This window comes from Sceloporus occidentalis, unplaced genomic scaffold, assembly GCF_023333645.1.
Source record: "Sceloporus occidentalis isolate IW3139 unplaced genomic scaffold, rSceOcc1.0.p SCAF_1, whole genome shotgun sequence".
NCBI lineage: Eukaryota > Metazoa > Chordata > Lepidosauria > Squamata > Phrynosomatidae > Sceloporus > Sceloporus occidentalis.
The window spans coordinates 287,415,505-287,441,458 of NW_028316981.1; the positions used below are offsets into that span (position 1 = coordinate 287,415,505).

The 25,954-nt window shown below is 39.8% G+C and overlaps 1 protein-coding gene across 2 annotated transcripts in view; it reads left to right on the forward strand.

Moving 5' to 3' along the window:
• Positions 1-21,836, forward strand: part of LOC149324022 (ankyrin repeat domain-containing protein 55-like) — a 47,450-nt gene extending 25,614 nt beyond the window's left edge. Inside the window, exons 7-11 of one of the 2 annotated variants that reach the window (XM_089513212.1) lie at positions 1,157-1,341; positions 2,332-2,499; positions 4,447-5,111; positions 12,932-13,033; positions 21,463-21,836. In XM_089513212.1, coding sequence (XP_089369338.1) covers positions 1,157-1,341; positions 2,332-2,499; positions 4,447-5,111; positions 12,932-13,033; positions 21,463-21,746 — 1,404 coding nt within the window. In that variant the 3' untranslated portion in view covers positions 21,747-21,836. The remainder of the gene's footprint in view (positions 1-1,156; positions 1,342-2,331; positions 2,500-4,446; positions 5,112-12,931; positions 13,034-21,462) is intronic. The other variant, XM_089513221.1, reaches the window with a different exon arrangement.
• The last annotated feature ends 4,118 nt before the right edge of the window (positions 21,837-25,954 follow it).

The following is a 25,954-nucleotide window of genomic DNA, read 5'->3' on the forward strand; positions in this document are numbered from 1 at the left end:
GTTAACAGCAAATTGTGTCTCCCTCCAAACCGTAAAGGATATTTTTATAAAGTAATTCCTCCCAAGGCCAAAAAAAAAGTTATTGCTGCCATTACAAGTTCTTAAAGGTAGCTCTTTGCATTTGTATTTCTCAAAACTACGGTAAGTAAAATAGTTCCTAGTTTTTTGTGTGTTTTTCAGGCTATGTGGCCACCGGCATCTGTGGCTGGCATCTTCAGAGAAATAGTTCCTGTTATGTTACTTTTTTAAAATTCACAACACTATAAGCTGTCTCCTTTTGATCTGAATCACACTGTCTTCCTCTCCACCTCATTGTTGCTTCAGCACCCACAATATAGTAGGAGGCAAATCCACAAGGGACAGCAGCATCTGAACCATAAGATATTCCTCTTCCTCCATTTAGCAAGGCCATGATACCATATCTGTAAAAGTAATTTAAAAGTTACAGCCCCTCCACAATGAGAGTAAAGATACACTTCATTAGTAAGGTAACTTAATTATGCTTAAGTTATAACAAACAATGAATGAATTATGACTACCTAGTTATTTGCAACTAGTTTCTTACAAGTGATAGACATGATCATTTTGTAAAAACCTGGAAAGTAACACACGGATACAGAAATCTAACTAAAATCTATAAAGGGAGAATATATGGTCACAGTTCAAACAATAATTAATACAGCTCTGTACGCCAGCTCTGTATCTGTGCATCTCAGGTATCTCTGTATCTCAGCAAGTGACAAGGATGGGCCATAAGGAAAAGGACTCAGTATAAGGAAAATGAATTTCTACTGACTTACGTGTACTGTTTATTTTGAATAGTTCCACATTGCTTATTTTTATAAGCTCATGTCTAACTTTAACATGCAAAGAGACAATTCACCTTTGTAAGAACTATACAACTTCCCCTTACTTTTATCTGATCAAAAAGAACTTCAACTGAGGCTTTATGAAATATAAATTTAGTTAAATTAAACTCATTAATTAACTGGGTGTTTTATAAAAAGTCAATTCAATTTTTTAATGGCCAGATGGACGTAACAGAGTTAAAGGTAAAGCAGTTTGTACGTTTGGGGAAAGGGAGGGAGCACTATATACAGAGTTTGTTGCAGATGATTTTGATTAAATCCTCTCTATCCACACATTTTGTTTTCAGAGCGGGAACCGGATCCTCTGTTCTATCATCCTGAGCCACCGTCAGGGCCCATCAATAATAAACTATGATGATGAGAATGGGAAGACTTGCATTCATATTGCTGCTGCTGCAGGATACAGCGACATTATCAGTGAGCTGGCTAAAATCCCAGAATGCAACTTGCAGGCCCTCGATGTGGATGACAGGTGACCATGGAAAAAACTGGACCTTCATTAATCTGACCCTAACGTTAAACAATGTTTGGCTGCTTTCTAATTAAACATGGCTTCTAAGGATAATTGTGACCCTGTGACTCTGCAGGATAATGTTTCCTGGGACCTGAAAATTACTTCAAGGGTTTTTACAGGGTGAAAAGGTTGCCCAGCAGCTCCTCTGCAAATGAATCTACTAACCTTTATTGTTGTAGTTGCACTTGTGTAAGAAGAAAATCAAGTCTTATTTGGAAGATTTACTGCATCCACACAGCAGAAATAATTAGGTTTGGCATCACTTTAATGGGCATGGCTCAATGCTATGGAATTCTGGGAATGGTCATTTGTTGTGGCACCTATAAGTCCCAGAATTATATAGCATTGAGCCATGCCCATTAAAGTGGTGTTAAAAGTGGATTTTTTCCTGCAGTGTAGATGTAGCCTCCCAGGAGGGATTGCAAAAAAAACAAACCAAATGAAACCCTGATAGACTGTAGTTTCCCAAGGAGTGGGGCGGCCAAGGAAAAATATTTGTGCTGTGATGCAAAATTTTGATTTTGATCCCAAGCCCAATTGTCAAATGCCAAATCATGTCACAGATTGGAGCCTGAGATGTGCCAATATAATATAAATTGTGCTCCAGACACAGGTTTGTGGCAATCTTCAATTACAGTCCTTTCAATATAGCATCAAGAGAAACATCTGGGACGGGTTTCCAGAGAAGGAACTGAGGTATCTGAATTAGCTGAAGTGTGAAACTGAATTAAACCTCACAAGTTCCAGAAAATCTTACAAATTTCAAAACCGATGATGAGCTGTGATCTTGTCCCTTGGTTCAGAAATCTCATTGCATTCTGAGAAGCATTTGCCATTCTATACAAAATCTGATTCCGTAGGAGCTTTCCCAACTCAACTAACTGCATTAGTCCTACCCTGGTTTTAAATAGCTAAGACTACAAAACACATTTCTTTCTTGCCCTTTAGGACACCTTTGCACTGGGCTGCAGCAGCAGGAAAACCGGATTGTGTGAAGACCTTACTACAGTTGGGGGTAGACAGCACCCCAAGAGACATCAATGAGAACACTCCACTGACGTATGCTATTTACTCTGGGAACACTGCATGTGTTAAACTGCTCTCCCAAGAGAACAGGTAAAAATCTTACCTTTTCTGACTGGTCCTTGTTTTCCCAACAAACCCTCTTATCCCCTGACCACAAAAGTAGAGTGAGTAAAAACAGTTTTTTTCTTGGATCATGGTAGGTTGTACTATAGCTCCATTGTCACTGCAGAAATAATTCAATTTGACACCACATGAACTATCATGGCTCAATGCTATGGAATTCAGCAAACTGTAGATTTGTGAGGCATTTAGCTTTCTCTGTCAAAGAGCCCTGGTGCCACAACAAACTACAATTCCCAGAATTCTATAGCACTGAGCTATAGTAGTTAAAGTGGAGTCAAACTGGATTATTTCTGCAGTGTGGATGCAGCCTGTATCATGCTTTCCAAAGCGGACTGTCCCAGACTGTTGCCTTTCTTAGGGAATTCTGTTGCACTAAAGGCTATTTCACACAGTGCTAATACGGTTTATTTTTAACTGCTGCATCAAAATGCTATGGAATTTCGAAATAACTTTATTATTTCGCTTATTATTTCACTGATACTTTTCATCTGATCAACATTTTCCAAGCCCTGGTAAGTATCCTTGGGTTGACAATAACTGTAAAAGTGTATTTGTTTCTTTGTAGTCAAACAAATAAACCTTATAATGTACTACAATAGGAGGAAAGTAGCACTAGCTGCAGCAACAGCTCTGACTGCTACAATAAAGAGACTTCTCGGAGCAGAGGATATGTACACTAGAGTCCTGGTTCTCAAACTTTACCCTTGTGACCCTGCGACTCTTCAAGATAATGTTTCCTGGGACCTGAAAATTATTTCAAGGGTTTTTACAGGGTGAAAAGGTTGAAAAGGACTGTTATAAATGTTCATAACAAACATAACCCAGATTCTCTAGTGGCTGTGGTCTAAGCAGGAGGGGTGCACCTCATTCTATCACTGTGAGGTGAGCACATTTACAAAATGCTAAATCAGGTATACATTAAATGTAAAGGATCTTGGCAAGTACATGGATGAGAGGGGTTTTGGGGAAATCTAAAAGCAGCACAGCAGATCATTCATTATAAGTATACACATTCAGTATACATATTCAATGTTGATGCATCATCATGGTATCTGGCCACACAATAATCAAAAATACTTTTCAAACCTGATAACCCTATTTAACTAGAGAAAGCACACATTTACGTATACCTTTGTGCTCCATCATTGGGCCTATGAAAAAGTGTCAGTTGTAATGCTTTAAAACTGAATCGTGTAGCTGAAGCAGTTGTCCACATGTCCTGGCTTGTTGCCAGATGCTCTTGCAAAACATAAGGCTAGTTTTATTGAATTTAAAAATCCCATCATCATGTGTTGAAAATTTGTTCTGGAAGATGCAGCAATCATACAACTGTTCTACTATGCATTTTGCTTTCACTATTCATTTTGTCCAATGTTGGGTGTGTACTCCAATTAACATAGTCAATTATAAAACAGAAATTTAGCATAGCTTTCCCTTCAAAGAACATTACCCCTGATTATTCTTTCCCTCCCTCCACTTAATAATCATAATTGATTGGCTTTGTGTACTGCAAACTGTGAGAGTTGAAATACTTAAGCCATTTTTCCGGTGAAACTGCAAAAATTAGACTTCCTGTCACAGGTTACAAGAAGATGATTATTTAGAGAAAAGACTTTCAAGCTGTTGCTGTAAACAAAAGCAATGATTCTGACGGATTGCATTCAAAATTATAAAACTGGAACTCCTTCCAAGTATTATAGCATAATGAAATACTGCTTGCCAATCAAAATTGCCTTACAATCCAGTATCATCAGTGCAAAGCTGTCTTAATGAATCTGGTTCTGTCCCAATACCAGGTATATGAGCTTTTTCCTTTATCTAGCTTGTAAGGTATTTTATTTTGAAAAGTGGTACAATTTTTTTTAAATTGTTGCATTTTTCTTTTCTGACCACAGTTTTTTTTCTTTCCTACAGACTGGAGCTTGTTCATCAAGTGTCTTCTCAAAATAATGCATTCCTGAAGAAGGAAAGCAGATTTCATATGCTTAATCAAATCTTCTCCAGCAAAAAGAAAAAGGGAGACTGGAAGGCAAATCCAAAAGAGAAAAATAAAGACAGATCACAGAGGGAAGAGACCTCAGAGGTGGATGAAATTATCACCACGTTTGACTGCATTATGGATGCCAGGTGCAAAAGTTCTTCAGAAGAGAGTGTCACAGCTATTGATTTTAAAAAAAAAAGCACAGACACTAAAAAGTACCTCATCTCAGAAAGTAACACCCCAGACTGCAATGGCCTTCCACCAATAAGAACACAAAGCCTCCCACCAATTACTGTGGGTCATTCTTTTTTAACAACTTCTCACATGGCAACATCTAATATGTGTTTGGGTACTGAAACTCTCCATTTTCCACACCAGTCTCAAAAAAGCAGAAGTGAACATGATTTGTCAAATCAAAGAAGCAGTCGACAAACTTTGGACAATCCTTGGAAAGTTGATACTAACCAAATACTCACATGTAAAGTCTGGACAACAATGCCTTCTGATAATAAACTGATAGATGGATTGTTCCCAAACAAATCCGATCATGTTCTTTTGTGTCCTCCTCATCTTCCACATCTATCTAGTTCTCCATCAGGTAATTTTTTCCCATTCTATATTTATTGGATATAATTAAAACAAATGACCACATGTGTTTTCATTACCTATGAAAAGAACAGTATCATTGCACATAGCAGCTTTGTAAATGCCCTCAAACCCAATTTAACAGATTGCAGACACCCAAAGCAATGATGATCTGTTCTACTGGCAAACGAGACTCTGCAGGATAATGTTTCCTGCCACTTCCACCTGAAAGTGATGCTTTTACCTTAGTAATTTCTATGCTAAAAGGTCAAGCTTCCATTAAACAGTAGCTTGACCTTTTAGAAGTGGAGATGCTTTTCCCACTTCTGAGAGCATCCAAGAAGCAATGTTTTTGTTAAAAATTCAAAAAGAATCCCCCCCAAATTTTATATTTTATATATTGTAATACACACACACACACACACATATACTGACATAAGGCTGATTTAGGAATGTGCGCTAAGTAATGTCTCCAGGCATGACCCCCCCCCCCCTTTAACAGCTAACAGTCACACCAAACGATGCCAGTCTGTTTTACTGATAAAGGGGACACATCAGAATGACTTTTTCAGCCCCTTCATGCTAGCAATCTGTAGTACGAAAAGGAATTGTGACAGCTGTTATAACATCACTCTCTAGTGGAAGTGGCCTGGAAACATTTTTCTGCTGTCTTGATTGCCAATAGAACAGACCATCATCACTTGGAGTGTCTGCAGTCTGTTGAGGTAGGTTTGAGGAATGGAGCAGTTATGGATCTGTAACTCTAGCTTACAAATATGTAACTGGATTGCATGATGCCAGGCATTATTTATTTCTGGTTCCTGTATGATAACATACTGAATCTTGGGGCAAAAAAGAGAGAGAGGTTCTGGTGCTCTATGACAGTGTAGTTAATTATTTGCTTCAGTGTTCCTTCTTGTTATTACTGTGTGCCTTCTTATCGTTTTTGACATATGGCATCCCTAAGGCGAACGCATCACAGGATTTTCTCAGCACATTTTCCTTTGGAAACCCCGCGTTCTGAATCGAATCCAAGGAGTGGCGTTCCTATTAGGATCCGATTTAAACCTAGAACGGTTCTAGAGCAACCCGCAATCGTCTCCACTACAAATCGAATTGTAGAGCGGAATAAAATTTTGATTCAAGTTTTCCTCATTTAACGCGTGTTAAAAAAACACTAGGGTCTGACCTACGTTTTTCCATTGATTTGATTTAGGAACCGGAGCATTTAAATAGGAACGACAGCCTTTGAAATTGCGTTAGATGAATGGGAGGAGCGGAGTGCGATGGGGCTGTCCTTGGGGGAGTTGCCCTTTCTGTCCCCATCCGTCTGGCTGTCGCCATTTTTGCTTCCCTCACCCCTTTGTCCGCTGTGGTCTTTCAATAAGAGATAAGGATTATTTTTATTTTTTATTTTAATAGTTTACAGGCGCTTAATCTCTTCAGCGCTTTAAGCGCCTGAAGTCCCGGCTGCTCAAGCGCCTGCATCTGCCAAAGGAGTACAAGGCTTCCCCCGGTGGATTGCAACCTCCCCTCTGTGTGGGGAGAGCCCATTTCTAACGGAGGAGAGGCAGGAAGGGAAGGCTCCTCTCAAAGAGGCATTCCCTGCCCGCTTGGGCACTGATCTCGCCCAGGCAGGGAAGGGAAGGCTCCTCGCGAGGAGGCATCTGATCTTGCCCAGGCAGGGAAGGGAAGCCTCCTCGCGAGGAGGCATCTGATCTCACCCAGGCAGGGAAGGGAAAGCTCCTCGCGAGGAGGCATCTGATCTCGCCCAGGCAAGGAAGGGCTCTGATCAATGGGGGGGGGGGGATAGAGCCTTTCTCCCTCCATTTCTCAAATGGAATCTGCCTTCTCCTCCAACCCTGGAAAGAGAATCTTTGGGAAGAGTGCTCCCTCCCTGCTTTTCCAGCAGCCTCCTTCATTGATCTCTGGGCTCTCTGAAGGGATTCTCCCTGGCTGTCTTGGGAGACAGGATGCTGCCCTCCAAAACCTATCCCATAGTTCCTCTGGAAAGAGCTTCGCTTTTTGCCAGAAGCCTCTCCCATTGATCTCTGTGCTCTCTGAAGGGATTCTCCCTGGCTGTCTTGGGAGAAAGGATGCTGCCCTACAAAACCTATCCCATAGTTCCTCTGGAAAGAGCTTCGCTTTTTGCCAGAAGCCTCTCCCATTGATCTCTGTGCTCTCTGAAGGGATTCTCCCTGGCTGTCAATGAAAATGAAACGATGCCAAAAGATAAATCGCTTCCAAATATTCCGGATTAACGTTACGTCATTCTGACGTACTATTGATTGACAGCTCCAAATAAGGTATGGAGGAGAAGAATCGCTTTATTTAAACACCGATTTCATGCCAAGTAGGAACGCTTGCAGGTAAAAACTTTGATTTAAATAACCAGATGGGAACGATGAACAAAGCGATTCGGATAGCGGGATAAGAACAGTGTTATTTTGAATCGATTTTATTAAAAACGTTGTATTTTAAATCGTTTCAAATCTTAAGTGGGAACAACCCCTAAGAACAGCCACCAAGAAGGCTCTTTTCCTTGCACCTCTTACTTTAGTGGGAAATTCTCATGAGGAATTTATAAACTGGGCAGATTTCTATAGGGAGGTACAGTTTTCAGATAGTTGGAGCTCAAAATGTGTAGGGCTTTACAGGTCATAAGCAGCACTTTGATTAGTATTTGGAAAGGAACCGGCACTATCTGTATGTAGTATCTGTATGTCAGAACTGTGTTGGCTCTTTTTCAGTCCACTTAAGTCTTGTAAATCTCTGGTGCAAAAAGGAATTGTGGCAGATGTCAACAGAAGTCTGGGGACAAGTATATGCACATAGTATGAATAAGTCTCATAAGTATGTCTGTATTGTTTCTCATCAGAAGATTTATCTCTTGAGGGATAATAATAATAATAATAATAATAATAATAATAATTTATTTATTTATTTATTTATATTCCACTTTTTCACAGAGGAATCAAAGCAGATTACAACAGTATAAGAATAAAACATCATACAGTTAAAAATTACAATTAAAAAACAACCCCAAACTCCAATCCTCCCCCCAATCATAAAAAACTTTAATCAACCCATAAAAAGAAATTAGACAACAGGAGAATTTAAAATATTCCAATGCGAATATGCTAAAATTGTGGGCAGATTAGCATGAGAAAAGAGTCTTCTTCTAGGGGAGGGAGGATGAGAACGATAGTATCAATATTGCTTTCAGTGTCGGTAGGGGGAAGCTAGTCTAAAGGATCTAATCTAATCTGGAAAGGCCTGCTGGAAGAGATCCATCTTAATAGCTGTATTAAATGTGTCCAAGGTGGTAATATGGCGGATCTTGTCCGGCAGGCCATTCCAGAGCCTGGGAGTGGCAGATGAAAAGGTCCTCTGAGTCACTGCTGACAGTCTTCTGGGCTTCTTAGGTTGTAGCAGGTTTTTTCCAGAGGACTGAAGTGTGTGAGGTGGATTTTATGTGGAAGAAGGCGCTCCTGCAAATAGACTGGACCCAAGCCATGTAGGGCTTTAAAGGTTAAAATCTTGTATCTTGCCCAGAAACTAATGAACAGCCAGTGGAGAGATTTTAAAACTGATGTAATATGGGCAGTTCTGGTTGTGCCCGTGACCAACCTGGCTGCCATATTTTGTACCAACTAAAGTTTCCGAACTTGGCACAAGGGTAGCGCCATGCAGAGCGCATTGCAGAAGTCAAGCCAAGAAGACAGTTAACACTGAGTTCTTCTTAGTACAGTAGAATTTGCGGGGGGGGGGGTGCAACAGAAAAGGGTAAAACTACATGCTACATTAAACATCTGGCTTTCAGCAAAAGAAAGCATGAATGGCTGGTAATCTGGATCAGAATCAGTGTCTGTGCTTTGACACTCCAGTTATTTAAAGAGCATTCCATAGTTCTTCCAAGGATAAAAGCAGGCTTAATGCTGAACGTTAAAAAAAAATAATGACCACAGAGGATTTACATAAATTCAATCTAGACAATGAAGAAGTAGTAATAGTCAAAGATTTTTCATACTTAAGGTACATAATTGACTAGAATGGAGACTGTAGGCAAGAAATCAGAAGAAGATTGGGACTGGGAAGGCCAGCTATGAAAGAACTAGAAAATTCCTAAAGTACAAAGATATAAAATTGAACACTAAAGTAAGGATAGTCCAAGCCATTGTTCTCCCCATCACCAGGTACAGATACAAGAGCTGGACAGTAAAGAAAGCAGAAGTCATTTGAGATATGGTGCTGAGAAAAAAAATTCTGAGAATACCATGGCAGCCAGAAAGTCAAATGAATGGAAACTACAGCAGATCAGGCCTGAGCTCTCCCTAGAAGCCAAGATGACAAAACTGAGGCTGTTCTAGTTTGACCGCATCACGAGAAGATACTGCTCATTGGAAAAGACAATTATGCTAGGAAAGTTGGAGGGTAGCAAAAAGAGAGAGAGGCCACATATTAGACTGATAGATTCAACTGAGGACTGGAGGCCATGGCCTTGAATGTGCAGGACCTGAGCTGAACAGCTAAGGACTTGGGGGCTTGGAGGTGTCTCCCTCCATGAGCTGAAATCGACTGGAGGGCAGTTAATAATAACAACAAAGACTTAAACCTCCCCCCTCCCCCATCTGAACATTCACTCACACTGCTCCAGAGTTTTAGAAAGGAAAAAAATCCATTGGTGCCAATGCAATTTCTTCTTTTTAAAACACCCACAATGTGGGAACGAGACAACTAGAAGTCACATATAGCCATGCTTAAAACTCCTCCACCTTTGTCCATTAGTCCCAGTCTGGATCAGCACGCTCACCTTAAGAAAGCTATTTTTTAAAGAGTGATTTTTTTAAAAAAAAATTGCAGTACACTCGACTTGTTTGATCCAGAGTTGTAATTCTATCCTGCACTGCTTTAAAATTGCAACAAATATGTTTTTGTTATATATACTGATATGTTGAAATAATAAATAAAGAGTGTAAAAAAAATTGCAACAACTAATAGATAATATGAGAGGTCATTTTGTGCTTATAAGAGGCATATGCTGCAATTCAATTAGTAATGTCTTGGTTTTGGTTCTATTGCCAACACCCATTTGATGAACTATGTTTTCACAATTGGATTTCCCATTGCAACTGCATGTATGGGATGCTATTGCTTATCTAAATATTTGGAGAGCATTACATTTGCCACAGACTACTGAATGACATTATAACATTTGACATTTGTTGGTTCCATAGCTCACTGTGACAGCACATGCTTTGTACACGTAAGATTTTGTCTTAAGGCAGAAATGTATTCTGTTGGTGAACTTACATAATTCCTACTTTACAGAACCAGTAAGTGAACCTAAACACAATTATCCTTGAATATTAATATTGTCTACAAAAATGTATGTTAATAGAAAGTATATACAAAAAAATCTATTTCCAAATAGTGTAGTTAAAAATAAATAGAATTCTTCAGGTAGACTTTTAAAAAAAATCACAAATGAATATGAAAATGAGATGAAATGGATCTAAAGAAAGGAAAATGACAAAAGTTAAAAAATTAAAATATGTTAATTTGCTTGCAAACAAATAGTTCTTACATTGTCTGTAAGACATATATATATCAAAGCTCCCTGTCAAAGGCAGGCTACAATGGAGCCTATCCCAGAGTGATCTTGGGGCTTTCAAACCACTTTTTTATCCTGTTAGAGTACACAAATTTGCTTTATTCTGCATCAGTACTGGAACTGAGACTGTACAGCTTCTTATTCTGCAATCTTTGTTTTTCCAGCTGTGTGTGCACATGCAAAGATGTGCAATGTCACACCTAGTGGGATGGTACCTCTGCCTCAATCACATTCTATCATATTTGGCAGATCAGTTTGTTAGTGTCACACTCCCCTTTCCATTCTCATACTGTTACACTCCTCCTCCTCTTCCTCCTCCTCCTCATTATACACATGCATGCAGTACTTGCTTAAAAACATGTAGAAATCTGAATTGGTCCTATGGCTCTATATTTGATGAATATGTGATACTGCACAGAAGCTACCAACAGTGGGAATCGTGTTATAAAAGAAACCTAAACTCCTGCCACGTACACAGAATGGTATCCATTTTCATAGAACACATTTTAGTGCAATATTTCTCCACAGTCTGATGGTGCCTCTGAGCAGCCTCCACATAGAGAAACTGTCTAATTTCGGTGGCTTGGCTGCAGCGTCATTTAGACTTCCTTGCTCAAGTAAACAGGAGGTCTACAGTTTCATTCTTCCTCCAAGTTACATTCCTCCCCTACTAAAAGGAATGTTTTTCATTGTTTCCTAAATTTCTAAACTGAAGTAAACAGCATACAAGTGGAATACATTAAATGTGAATTAGTCTGGGAACTATGCAAATGTGTGTAGGGAAATGGCATGTTGTGGGGGAGGAAATAACACTGAACTCCCTAAAACCCTCCCTAGTCAATCCAAATTCTCATCCAGGGGTGGAAAACATTGAAAAGGGATAAAGAAAAACCCAGGTGTGTGTGTTTTTTTAAATTAAAATGTGTTAGTTTTGTCTCAAGCTTTTATACTTGAGCAATTATAAGATCCCAGACGTCTCTGGGAAAGAGTGAACACTGTGTGCCATACAAGGTTCATATCATGACTAAAGTGCATTTCAGAGAATCCACATGGTGTAGTGGTTTGAGTGCTGGGCTGGGACATTGGGAACCCAGAGTTTGAGCCCTTGCTTGACCATAGAAACCAATTGAGTGAACTTAGGCAAGGCAAACTCTCTCAGCCTCAGAGGAACGCAAAGGCAAACCCCCTCTGAACTAATCTTCCCAAGAAAACCCTGTGATAAATCCTTAGCGTTATTGTAGGTCAGAAACAACTTGAAGGCACACAACAACAAAAAGTGCATTTTAGTCCCATATAAACTGTAGCCAAGTAATTGTTATGAAGAAACAGAATTCTGTATGAGTACTAATATACTTGCAGGTACAAACATGCCTCAATTAACAAAATGTCTGACAAAAAAGTTCCTTTTTACCAAATCTTTTTATGTCTATGCAGCCTTTTTCTTCCTTGTCCCTTGTCTAGCTGGAAATGTTTAATAGCCATAGCATTAGGAGAATGGTGAAGCATGACTGGAGAAACACAGACTTTTAGTGCCAGGTTGCAGCAGTGTGTGTGCAGTCAATAATGCTATCAAAGCTTGAGCTGGGTAATAATGGGATGCTGCTCTAGCTAATTTACTGTAGCTAGGTGTAGCTGTCTACAACAGGCAAAGTAAACAGCAGTTGTCCCGAGAATCCCTTACGGAGCATGCTGAACACCAAACCGGAGAGAAAAGGAGAATTCAGATAAGCCTGTCTCACCAGCTAGCACCATGTTAAAGAAGGATAGATATTTGGCCACCAAAATGGAAATCAAAATACATTGAAGATAACAAAAGGAAAAAAATCTTTGCTAGATGCATTCTGGAAGAAACTTTCAAGCAGTCTCTAAGTTAAGAGTCAAAATGTTTTTGCTTACTTATTCAAGGCTTACCTGACCTGATAGTTTCATTTTACATGTGCATCTTGTTAATTTTGGATGCAAAGTTTGCTAAAACATATTGAACCCCTCTTCTTTTTTTGTGGTGTAGGAACCTACCCCTATCCATTCCGTGATATTTCTGCCTGTTTTACCAAATTTTAAATTAAAGAAGTAATGCCCAGGAATATATCTATTTCATTAAATGGGGCTAATAATCAGAAGGAAAGAGCAAGGATTTCCCCTGCATGCCATCCACATTACTGAGCCCTGTCACTTCAAAATGATCATAACATATGTATCTATTTGTCCCACTGTTTCAGGCAAAAAAAATCAACAGGCAACACTAGATCGATCCAGAGGAAAAGATCTAACACCTGTGAGGAACAACTTGTCTCCCATATTAAACCACTGTGTTCAAAAAGGTAAGGATAGTATCGGGATGAGAGCTCTGTAAAAATGGCTTAGTGTCTTTATAATTTTTTTCTTAATTCAGAACAAAGCTTTATTGAAAGTATTTTTTTTAAGTGCCATTGCAGGGCATTCCTGGGCATCCTAAAACCATCTAGTAAAGGTCAAGCGTACTGTATAATATCACAAATTCTGTGTTACTGTTATGATCGTCAATAGGCCATTCAAACCTACCATTATGTTCTCTCTAGACAGGTCAATGTATAATTTGCTGTGGGCAAATGCACAAGGAAGCTGCCTGTTTGCAAAGCTTTTCTGACACTGGCACGCCATATGCATGAGCTACAAATAATCTGGGTATAGAACTGTTTATACTAAGAGAGCTCTTATCCTGTAAATTTCCATTGAGATAATGTTTAATTAATTATGTAATCATAATGTTTGAAAAAATAATATGATCTAATAGTTCCAGTGTGTACAATATGGTCCTCTATGCATCTAAAAGACTTGGAGAATTTCAGTTTATTACCACTGCTTAAGTATTAAACTTGGATTTGGAAGATGCAGGTTAAGTTCCCATTGAACCATGAAAACTCACTGGGGCAAATGCACCAGTCCCTTGGGCCAGTCAATTTCTGTGTGCCAAATTTATCTACTACAAATAACTGTAGGAAAAAAGGATAGAAATTTTCACTTATTTCATTTTTGCATGCAATAATGGATAATTTCCACAGTTTGCAGATCCGTATGAAGGGTTGTGTTTATTTGCACTTTGCTGGTGATTATTTGCAGTTTGGGTTTTCCTCCTCCAAAACAAAAATGTGCCTTTTGCACAGAAAACAAGTTTTGGACAGGAAAAAAAATTGGGTGTAAAAATTGGGTGTGCAGGAAAGGGGGCATTTTGTTCAAAGTACACTACTTCCCATGCAAACAAACAAATTTTCTACATAAACAAGCACTTCCTCTTTAAAATAACAGAAGAATTTAATAGCCTTTCCCATTTTCTTGACAAGATATCTTCATGACACCCTTTTTGTGTCAAAGGCAATAGAATTTATGAATGTGTTTTACATTCCTAATTGGGAAGTTTACGTGAAGAAAGAGCCATGTAGGCTACCTTGAACTGACACTTTATAGAGGTAAACATATGAACTACATCTTGCTATTCGCTCCTTTATTTGTTGATGTAGCTCTTGGGGCTGGTTTTAAAACAAACAAACAAACAAAAAACACTAGATGATATTTCTGTTGTATTGGATCATTAAGTTGCAATTCCCAGTAGGAGTAGCAACATTTTATTCCCACTCAGTGGGTGGTTTTTTTTAAAAAAAAAAGACAGGATAGATCATAAGAAGAAAAATCCAAATGGACTGTATGGTTCTGCTCTTGCAGTTCATGCTGTGTTCCTTAGCCATTCTGCCTTATAGTTATATTAAAATTTTCAGAACACTGTTCTTTAAAACAAAATTCAGAGCAGTAGATAAAGGCACTGAATAAATCTGCTTGTTGACTGGACAGGTTGCATACATTAATGCCATGAGAAGTGAGTTAAGATTAGGTAAAATGTCCATAGGGCACCACTGTGGCGAATGGTTTGACTACAACTCTGGAGACCAGGGTTCAAATCCTGCCTCAGCCATGTAGACTCACTGGGTGACCTTGAGCAAGTCATACTCTTTCAGCCTCAGATTTTTTGCACAATTCCTGGTCTCTGCACCACAATTTAAGCTTCAAAGTTTTTTTAAAAAAAACTTAAATTAAGGCTGCAGAGCTGAAGAGTTTCAGAACTGCATAAAAATTGGGGGGGGGGGAATTAGACTAGCAAAGGGGTGGGGGAAAGGGAGTGGAAGAGACATTGACACCACATGACTGACAATTGCACAGCTGCACCATGAATTACTTTTTTGCACCCATGGCATTGTGCAGTTGCCAGTTCATACATGTGCTTCCACCATGAATGAAAAAGTATACAGTGGGAGACAGAACAGCTTACAGGTGGGAGGCAGCATCATGCGATCTGCATTGCCAAAGCACTTTCCTCCCAGGGAAGTCATGGTTTAAAAGTCATGTGTTGTAATTCCCCAAGAAAGCTCTGAAACCATCAAGGTGTTGAGTAGTGAAGACACACAAAATTTCTATCAAATACTGTGCTGAAAACCAGTAAAATTTGAATTCTATAACACAAGTAGTGTATATTTATATGTGCAATGAAGCCTAACTATCTTGGCTTGGAAACAGGGTTTAGAAAACATACTTAGGATTTAAAATATGCCATACATTCAGAACAGAACTGCAAAAAACCTCAGTGGTTAAGAACAAAAAACCGAAAGCGCTAGAAAGTTGTATCTAAGATAAAATGTTAAAATTAGAACATTATAACTGTAGCAGAAAGGGGGAGAAAGCTAAAGAGGAAACGCTTAAAAATAGAGAAGTCAGACAGTTAGTGTTTACATCAACTGAGTTACATGACCCAAACCAATGCATGTGTATACAGAAAATAATTGCCACTGTCTGCAGTGGAATTTATTCTCATGAAAATCTAGTTTTGACCCTATGTACTTTGAAGTAAGCCCCAAAGAAACTAGGAGGACAGAGGGGGAAAACAGACCGGCAAAATGTGTCGGCTTCCTAGCGTCTTGGGGGTGTGGCATACTTACCACGCATACCTCCAAGATGCTGGAAACACACCTTGAAGCTGCCCCGCTGCCCACATGGCAGCATTTTTTCGGTGTTCTGAAGGTGCAGAATTTAGACACCACAAGCTGCTGGAGCTCCAAAAAACCACCTCCGCAGTGGCAAAGGCACCTTTTTCCTGGTACAAAAAGGAGCTGCTGTCTGCCATTTCTTTTTGTACCAGGAAAACACCAGGCCGTGGGGGGGGGGGGGCGTGTGGGTGTGTAGCTCCACAGTGGCCCCAATCCAGCATTTTTGGGCTGTCTGTTTCAGCCCTTACTTCAATATAGACGCAGAGGACTGCACTGTTGGATTTCTAAATGTTTACTTAATTATACAATTGTGTTGGAGTTTTATACGTTACAGAAATTCATTATATACCTTGAGGATTTTCAGTCCTAGTTTGTATCTATGGTCATTGGGTAGAAGTATGTTTATGTTAAGTGATATAAAAATACTGACAGCAACACAGTAGGATAAACAAGTGTACAAGTATGCAGCAGAATTATATAATTGCACTAATTATATTCCAATTTCTCTATATACTTCTCTCTTTGTATGGAAACATATCATATTTAAATATTCTTCTTGAAAATGTATTATATATGCCTAAAATGGTGTTAGTTTCAAAGCAACTTTAGTCAAGACTCCACATCCTCCACCTGTTTCTAGCGAAATATTTGCATTCAGCACAGAGTCCAAAAGCAGTTATCAAGGCTCACTTTCTTTATCTGCTACAGAATGCAACATTTATTTCTTCCTTTAGGGTTTTGGGGTTAGTTAACATTGGATATTTTAAATTCTTTTTGCTGAATGTGTTTGAAAGTTGCCTATGAAGAAAGTTCTACTATCATTATCCTCATCCTCAACTTCATTTATATTCCACCTTTTCCCCAAGTTTGGGACTCAAGGCAGCTTACAAATTTAAATGATTACACTATAGTTATTTAGAAACATAAAAAATCAACATTGAAATATAATTGAACTATTGACAATATTAGAAGAATTTAAACCATAACTTTAATATGTGTTGTGTGCGTTCAAGTCAGTTCCAACTTATGGCGACCTTCAGGCGAACCTATCATATGGTTTTCTTGGCAGGATTTGTTCAGAGGAGATTTAGCTTGCCTTCCTCTGAGGCTGAGAGCATGTGACTAGCCAAAGGTCACCAGCAGATAACTTTAATAGGATAAAAATTAATTTAAAACAGTACATTTCAAAACAATGCAGCACTCTCTTTAAAGTCCTTAGCTTGTCAGAACAAAAAAGTTTTTGCTTGCTGATGAAAAGACAGCAAGGAGGAAGTGATTCTAGCCTTTATAGGGAGGGAATTCCAGAGTTTGGGGAAGCCACTAAGAAGGCCCTATCTTGTGTTCCCACTAAACAGAACTGTGAAGTTGGTGGGAATTAAAGAAGGCCTTCTTCTGAGGATCTTAGGGTCTGGACAGGTTCATACACTGAAATATAATTTGTCAGATAACCTAGACATAAGCCATAATCAGTCTGGTTCTAGCCATTTTATTGATGTACATCACCCTAATTAAAGCACCAAGCAAAACACTTCAAGGTTATAAAAGTGACCATTTCTGTCTCAATATCATTCTCATCTTCCTAAAAAACAGAAATAAGCCAAGTTCCATTCTAGATGTTTTCTCTCTCTCTTTTGTGCCTTCAACTGCAGGGTTCTGGATATCTTTCAAGAGAAATAAGGACTTCATGTCTATGTAGATTTGTTAACATAATCACACATATATATGAAGTGTGGTTGGACTTATGAGAAAAGAGCTTAGTTTCCAGCCACACACATTTCAGCTCCTGGCCATTTTCTCAGTTAAAACAAAAAAGTTCCACCACAACAGGGAAAAAAAACCAAGTAGGTGTTTTTCTCACTTTAAAAAAAATCCCTTCAATATTTACCCCATGACTCTTTTTTAACAAACAAAAATCAATGTACAGCAATCAGTGTTGGAGTAATTCTTTCTCTGAATGAAATATCTGTGCATACGTGTCTGCACAAACTCCCACTATCCCATCACATTCTTGTGCGACCAAGGGTGTATCTAAACTGCAGAAATAAAGCAGTTTAACACCACAAGGGCGGGATACAAACCGCCGCTTTGCGGCGTTCCCCCGCCTGCGCCATTTGCTCCGTGCGGGAGCTGCAGCAGCCAAACCGCGCGGCTCCCACGCGGAGCAAAAAAGAAGCTCCATTTAGGAGCTTCTTTTCGCGGTGCACTGATGACATTGCGAGGCACCGCTGGCGCATTCGCGACGTCATAGGAGCCGCGACACGTCTAGACGCTATGCGTCCAGTACGTAAAGATGGCGGCTCCCATGTGGAAGGGACGCCGCCATCTTGTACGTATTGTATACGTACTAGGGTTAGGGGGGTGCGGAAGCACCGCCCCTTCCTAACCCTAGTACGTATACAATACGTACTATATGGCGGTGTGTATCCCGCCTTTGACTGCCATGACTCTGTCCTACAGGATCTTGGCATTTGTAGTTTGATGAGGCACCAGAGCTCTCTGAAATATCTCACCAAACTACAAATCCCAGGATTCCACAGAATGGAGCCATGACAGTTAAAGTGGTGTCAAAGCTGCTTTATTTCTGCAGTGTGGAACATCTGCAAGATGAAGCATTTACTGTGGAATCACACTGCCCTATTCATGGATGTTTCAGTTTGTAGCCACTTGTATTTCCCATTGTTTCTTCAATCCTTTTTCTTACCAGACACAATCTGGTAAGGGTGGAATAGCACTATGCCACTTAACTGTAAGCAGAAGAAGCCTTCTGTCAGGAATACAGCTTGGCAAAGCTACCCTTTTGAGTTCCAGAGGCCATGCTGCCTGAAGGATTTGGGGACCTGTCATCCCCCCAAAAGAGAAAATTTTCCAAACTCTGGTGTGGAAGCACCCTAAAACAGAAGTCCTCTTGGGACTTTACAGATCAAACATGATTCTCAAAACCTGATGTCACTAAACAAAGAACAGACGTAGCCCTCTGCGTGTCTCTGAGATTAACCATAACTTCCTCCAGTATAAGGGAGTATTTGTCATTTTACTTTTGTGGAAACAATAAAGTGTGTGTGTGCCAACATTTGTTATCTTAAGGACAGCTAGTCTCTGTCCTTGGCATGGGGAACCAAGTTCATTCATTCTCATAAGGATCGCACAGGATAATGCAAACTCTGGAGAGATGACTGCAGTACACAAACCCTCTATGCTGCTAGTTCAGTAATAACAGAATGCAGCAACATTTTTCTGAACTATAATTCCCAGTGACTATGCTACCCAGAAGATTCTGGGAGACCAAATAAATAAATAAAATAACAGTAGCAACAAATCATTGCAAAAGAGTAGGAACCAGTCATTTTGTTTTCAGCAATAATTTGCTCTCTGCCACTTAATCTGAAAGCCAGGAGCAAGGAGGTCTGTGCAGATCTAATGCCATATGAGAAGTAAGGGAAGATGTTCTAACTTATGGTGTACATGCCACATCCTCCATCCATTATCTCCAAAGCAGCAATGTGGGTTTCAAGAGAACCCTCCATTAGTGCCAATGGGAGCTTCCTTTGAAATGTCATTAGCAGCCTTGGTAAGATCTCTGTCCAACTTTGTCAGGCATTACATTTCTCCTCTCTGTTTCCATCTCCAGAAGTCCTAAGGCAGGTATTGCATCCAGTGTTTAGTTTGCATCCATGTTTAGTTTGGCACTGTCATCAGAGGGGCGTAGAGGGATTTGTTTGCAAAGAAGACAAACATAAACCAAATTTAAATGCCTTTTATTCCCTGGCAAAGGGAACTTGATTATACAGCTGTGGGCAGAAGTCACATAATCACCCCGCAATTGCCACACTCGGCAAATAAACGTATTTACTATCAGTTGTTGCAGATGTGTTTACAGAACAAGAAAAGCCATGATAGAAAGCAATGATTACAGGCAGGAAATGGTAGATATTCAAGAAGAAAAACAAACAGGTGATGCAGGCTCAGAATAAGAAGGAAAACAAATGACGAGCAGCAAAACTGAGGATTAAACCTTAGTTCCCCAAAGGAAGAAAATAAGCATAATCAAGATGAGAAATGTCCAAAACTTAGACTAAAATTCTAATGACATAAAAATAAAGTAGGCCAAATCTGACTTTCTACATTATGTAGAGATTGGTGTATTCTACAGCCTCTGGGGTGCCTTCTGGGAGGCTACAAAATTGCAGCCAAAGAATGGTTAGTATTAGATATAAGTGGGACACTAGAAGAATTTTGAGAAATGTAATAAATTTAGTTTCATCCATGTTCAATTTTATTTTCTGTTGTGAGCTAGATGATATGGTATTTAAAAAGTTAGCTATGCTAACGAGAAGAATTCCAGAAAATAATGCTCTCCCAGAAAAATAATGTCTAGTATTATTGTCTAGTATTCCTTTATTTAAAGGAATGAACAAGCTAGTCAAGTAGGAAAATGTTTTTGGAAGATGCTGAAGATTAAAACTGAGGACTCTAGAGCACTAATACACAAAACTGAGGGGACAATTAACAGAAATATTTTTAAAAAGCATTGAGAAAGATAGAAAGATCTTCCAAAATATAAATTACTAGAAGGAGAATGCTGAATAACTCATATATTAACAAGTTCTCATCTATCACAAGGTCTGAATCAGAATAGTGGTTTCTTAGCACACTCTGTGATTTAATTAATTCCACTATTAGCAGGATGTCTGAGTTATTAACACTGGTTTTGTGCATAGTTTTCAAAGCAGTAGTCATTTTAGTCTCATGCAATATAAAAAGGAGGAAGGAAGGGGGAGGTAAAAAAGAAATCTGGCAGCACCTTGAGTACTAACTAGTTTTTATTTTAGCATGAGCTTTCATAAATATAAACCCACTACTTCAAATGCAGTACAGAGTGATATTAAAGCCTCAAGTTATAAAGCATATTTATATTTTATTGTGGGAGTGGGATAGAATATAAAAGGATCCAGAGAAATGCAAATAATGTCCCTTGCCTGAAATCTGAAAGGGCTGGGTGAGGTGTTACAGGTCTTTCAAATCTTTACAGTGGTCATTAAGTGTTGGTGTGTGAAAGCAATAAATCTGTTTGTGAAATGTAAGTTTTCCTTAATTCAAAATTCTTTTTTATCTAATGTAGAGAGGCATTGCTTCATAGAATATATCATAGCAAGTAAATACACCTCTCACATTGTGGGTGATGTTACTGATGTCTTCAGTATTGCTCCCACAGTAGATGTGGGGACAGCATTGGCATCGTGGTTTGTGGCAGGCTAATGTCCCTATGTTACCATCCATTATTTTAACTGTTTTGCTGAAAATGACAATATTGATTTGTTAAGCATGAATAACATCCTAGTAAACCATTAGTTGTAAATTTTAAAGAGCCAGTTAACATTATTAAAAATTACCATCCTTCAAATAATCACCCTAAAATAAATTAAAATGACATGAAATTTTAATTATTAATAATTCAATCATTTAATGATTCCAATAAGAATGTATAAAGAATTTATAAAAAAATAACAACTAGATGTGCCTATTATGTGTGGCCCTTTTTTAAAACTTCGCAGTTAGGATTAATAAATTAGTTTCTAATAATACTTAATAAATTATTTCCAAGCTCCAGGTATATGCATGTACTGCACATTGCTTTCAGTCATCAGAACTGTCTACTACCATGCACTGAAAATTAAACATTAACAAACTCCATTATCTCTCAACTTGTTTTTGACTTCTCTCTCTTTGCTCTTTTCTAGCCCAGGTACCACCCAGACAAGTTTCTCAGGGTGTCAAGGAGTTGAAGTCATTGTCTTTAAATTCCTTAAGGACTGGTACCTCTGTTCTCCCGCCAGCACTTCCCACCAAATCCCCCAAAGGAGGACTTTCGCAGAGTCGCTTGCTATACTCTTTCTTGCCAGTGCTATCAGCAGAGCCTCGTCGAACAAGCAGAGTCCTACCTGCCATTCCAAGCCAAAAGGGATCTGGTCTCACAGGAGAATTGCTCAGCCAGTCTTGTTGCAAATCAAACAGTGACGATTAGATCATTTGTCCAAAGCTATCCAAAAACCAGTAATTAAACATCACTCAACATTTGCTTTCTGTTGTTAATGAGAGAATTGACATACAGGATTAAAAGTCAAGCCACATCCATCTGATTGCTATTTGGCGCAATTATTTATCTTAATATATAATTGGTGCCATTATTTATTTTAATCTTATTGAGAAAGTGCTAGTAAATATACTCCAAAAACAGAAGGAAGGAAGGAAGGAAGGAAGGAAGGAAGGAAGGAAGGAAGGAAGGTTGGTTGCTATACATTACTGCTTAAAAGCCAAGAGCCAGTGCCAGTTTTCCTTTCTAAATGAGCAAGACCAATGCAATGTGCTTAATAATTTAGCACACATACCTCTCATTCAGGACTGATTTATTCATAGACTCTTGTCTGTATCTCCTGGAGGCCACTCAAAAGGATTCACATGTATAGTTGCCCCACATACCATGCATTACATTTTAGTGACGCTCAGCTCATAAATGTGCAACATTTAGATGGCATTATTGTGTGCCCAAACAATACTTCTGTCTGTATTGCAATTGCTATAGGCTATGAACATTTCAACACAATGTCCCCATATGGAGTATCTGCCCAAGTAAATGCCTCTGGGTTGTCAGATTTAAATCAGGTCTAAGTTTCATGGGGCTTAAATCTACTTTTAAAGTGCCATTGACTTCAGTATGAATTAAGTACACTCAGTTTTCTCCAGAACATTTCCTGAATGTTAGCAAAGATCTTCTGTATAACTAATAAAGCAAAAAGATAACACGCTGAAATGAATGTAGTCTTTTTCTCAGCTCCTAAACAGATATCCATTCCAGTGTTTCTTGATGTTGGTTGTTGAGAGGTATGCATTTCCTCTGTTAGGAACTGCTGCTCCTTAGCATCTCCATGTCCTAAAAGTACCAGAGAAAGGGTCAGATTAAAGAACAATGTTAATCTGTCTGCACATATAATTGCAACAGAATATATCTCCATCCCTCAAATTTGCTTTAGGGACTTTCCTAACAATCAGTTAAAAGAGTCTCCACGGCACTTTTTTCAAGTCCCTACAACATAGGGTTGCCATACGTCAGGACCGCCAGACCAGGACAAATGTAGGACAACATTTTCAATTGTAGGACACTTTTTTTTCTTTTCTTTTTTAATGGAGGACACCCCATGCCCCTTCCCGGCCTCTAAAGAGACCGAGGCCTCCTTAAAGGCCAGGAAGGGGCACAGGGCGTCCTCCATTTAATAAAAAAGTGTCCTACAAAAAAGAGAGTGTCCCTCCTTCCTGGCCTCTGAGGAGACCGAGGCCTCCTTAGAAGCCAGGAAGGAGAGCGGGGGCTGGCCACGATCGCTGCGATCATGGCCAGCCTCCTCCCTCTTCCCTGGCTTCTAAGGAGACCGAGGCCTCCTTAGAAGCCAGGAAGGGGCGCGGGGGCTGGCCACGATCGCTGAGATCCCGGCCGGCCTCCTCCCTCTTCCCTGGCCTATAAGGAGGCTCAAGCCTTCTTAGAAGCCAGGAAGGAGAGCGGGGGCCAGCCGCAATCGCTGTGATCGCCGTAATCCCGGCCGGCCTCCTCCCTCTTCCCTGGCCTTTAAGAAGTCCCAGGCCTCCTTAAAGGCCAGGAAGGCACGCGGGGGCCCACCGCGATCGCTGCCCCTGGCCCCTGCTGACGCCCGGGCGGCGCGCGCAGAGGAGCCCGTCCCCTTTGGCCAGCTGGCCAATGGCTGGCTGGCAACAAAGCAGGGGATGAGCTCCTGCTCCAGAGGCCTGCGCATGGGCGTGCGTGTGGGAAGTGTGGCAGCGGTGGCGGCAGCACTGCCGCCGCCGAGGAGGAGGAAGGCAGAGCCGGAGGAGGTGGTGGGTTGGCGCTGCCCACCACTCCAGAAGAGAAGGAGGAGGTGGGTTGGCGCCATGGCCAGCTGCATTAGCAGCAGTGGCAATGGCCGCAGAAGCGGGCCCCGAACCGGGACCAATGCATGGCTGGGGGCCAAACCGGACCGTCACCGGGAGGAGCCCCCAAAAGCGTGATTTTCCCGGTGGCCACCGGGATATGGCATCCCTACTACAACAGCACTGTTAAAGTAATCAAAATTATGTCAACTTGTCTGCAGCGTCATAATAAAGAATTCTTGTTTTGTTTGTCACAAGGGCATGCGTGATATCTTTAATAATGACAACTGTACTGTCATCATTTACAATAATAAAAACTAAAAACAGACAAATAGACTTGACTCCTATACAAGGCTTACTATAAAAATAGAAAATAAGGAAATGTGGGAAGAAACTTTTCTTATGCCTTCCAGTCAAAAAGCCATGTTACTCGTGTATGGTGAATTCTATGGCTCCAAACTCCAAATAAACAAATGTTTTAACTGACTTCAAATAGTGGAATTAAAACAATAACAACTAGATATGCCTATTATCTGTGGCCCTTTTGTAAATGGGAGCAAGTACATATTCTCTGCCTGTTGTATCTCACTCAGGCTGGAAAAATCAGAGAACTTTCAGAATTAAAATCATGAGAATAAATTAACTAATTTAAAGAACTATCATTATGTATGCCAGGGGTGGGTAACTGTGGAAGGCCAGGTGCCAGGTCCCAGGAAGCCTAGAGGATCACACCCTTCCACTGTACCTATTGCCACAAAAATATCAATTTTTGCCTCCCAAATGTCCTGTAGGGAATATGGGGACATTTGGGCCATGTTTGGTGGCCTTCCTGCAGGTAAGCAGAAGTCACTTCCTTTTTCAAATAAGCCCTCTCTTCAATCTAAATTAGCCCTGGGGGCACACAACATGTTGACAATTTGCCCACCCATGCCCTCAAGGGCATTTTGTAATGTTTGGGGGCAAAAAATATTTTACAATTTTTTTTTTACAAAAACTGTTTTTGATCCCTTGGGTGGCCCACTGGGCCTCTAAATGTGGTGGAAATGCATTTAGAAGCATTTTGGAGCAAAAATATTGACTTTGTGAGAGCAAAAAACAACCTTGGAGGCCATATGTGGCCTGTGGGCTGCACTTGGCCCACCCACGATATACACTGGTGCTTAAATTCAAAGATAGCTGTGTTAGTCTGTGGGATTAGTATATAGAGAGATCTTGTAGCACTTTTGAGAGTAACTGAAAGAAAGAAGTTGGCAGCATGAGCTTTCATGGACCAAATGCATCTGAGGAAGTAGAATTAAGTCTACAAAAGCTCATACTGCCAACTTCTTTCTTTCAGTTACTCTCAAAAGTGCTACAAGATCTCTCTACATACTAGTGCTTAAGTTGAAGCAAGAACTGGTACTGGTTGGTCAAGGACAGGATCCTTCCCTTTTTCCATTATAACATGATAATGGTCAACTGACGAGATGACACATACTGTACATTGAGGAGACAGAGAATAGTGTTATGCTGACAGAATTACATTTCTGTAGTGCAATGCCACCTCAATAGTTAACTGAAGCACTGTACAGTTCAAGATTGTGAAGAGTTAGGCATGTAGTGCTATTACACATAATGACATTGTGCACAGGCATGCACTGTTGCAAATTTTGCATTGTTGTAAATTGTACAATGTATAATGAAGTACATTGCTCATTTAGCTGTATATTGATAGAATTCTTTAGCAAAATGGCATAGTGTAAGAGAAGCATAACACTCTCAAAGTAAAGTTAGGCTATGTCTCCTTAATACAGGATCTCAGCCTGATTTTATTTTTTCCCTAGCCACTGGCAACAGTAAAAAGAAATGTCAGAAATGCATGCAAACAGATGTTATATCATCTTTACAGTTCAGTGTCTCTATTCAGATAGCAGCTAAGAATATCTATATAAACTACTGCATCATAGGGGGGAAAAGTGCATCCTTATTATTCAATAGATATATTACTGTTTCCTGGCTGTCTGATACAAGACAACAGATGGTAAGATGACAAAATCCTTCTTTGTGAAGCATACAATGGACAAAACAATACAGAATATGACTGATCCTTAATATAACCACTGCACCAAATGCATGGTCTATCCCCTACAGTGATTTGGTAAGAAGAAGGCTGCAGGTATTTGCTGAAACCTGCATTCAGTAAAAGCTTTTCTCACTTGAGGGAAAGCCTCCAGCAATGTTTTTCAATTTGTATGAAGCCTCAGGAACAGTTTGTACACATGCCTTGCCAAAGGTAAGGTGTTGCCAATGAAAGCAAGGGACTCAGAGGTTGGATTA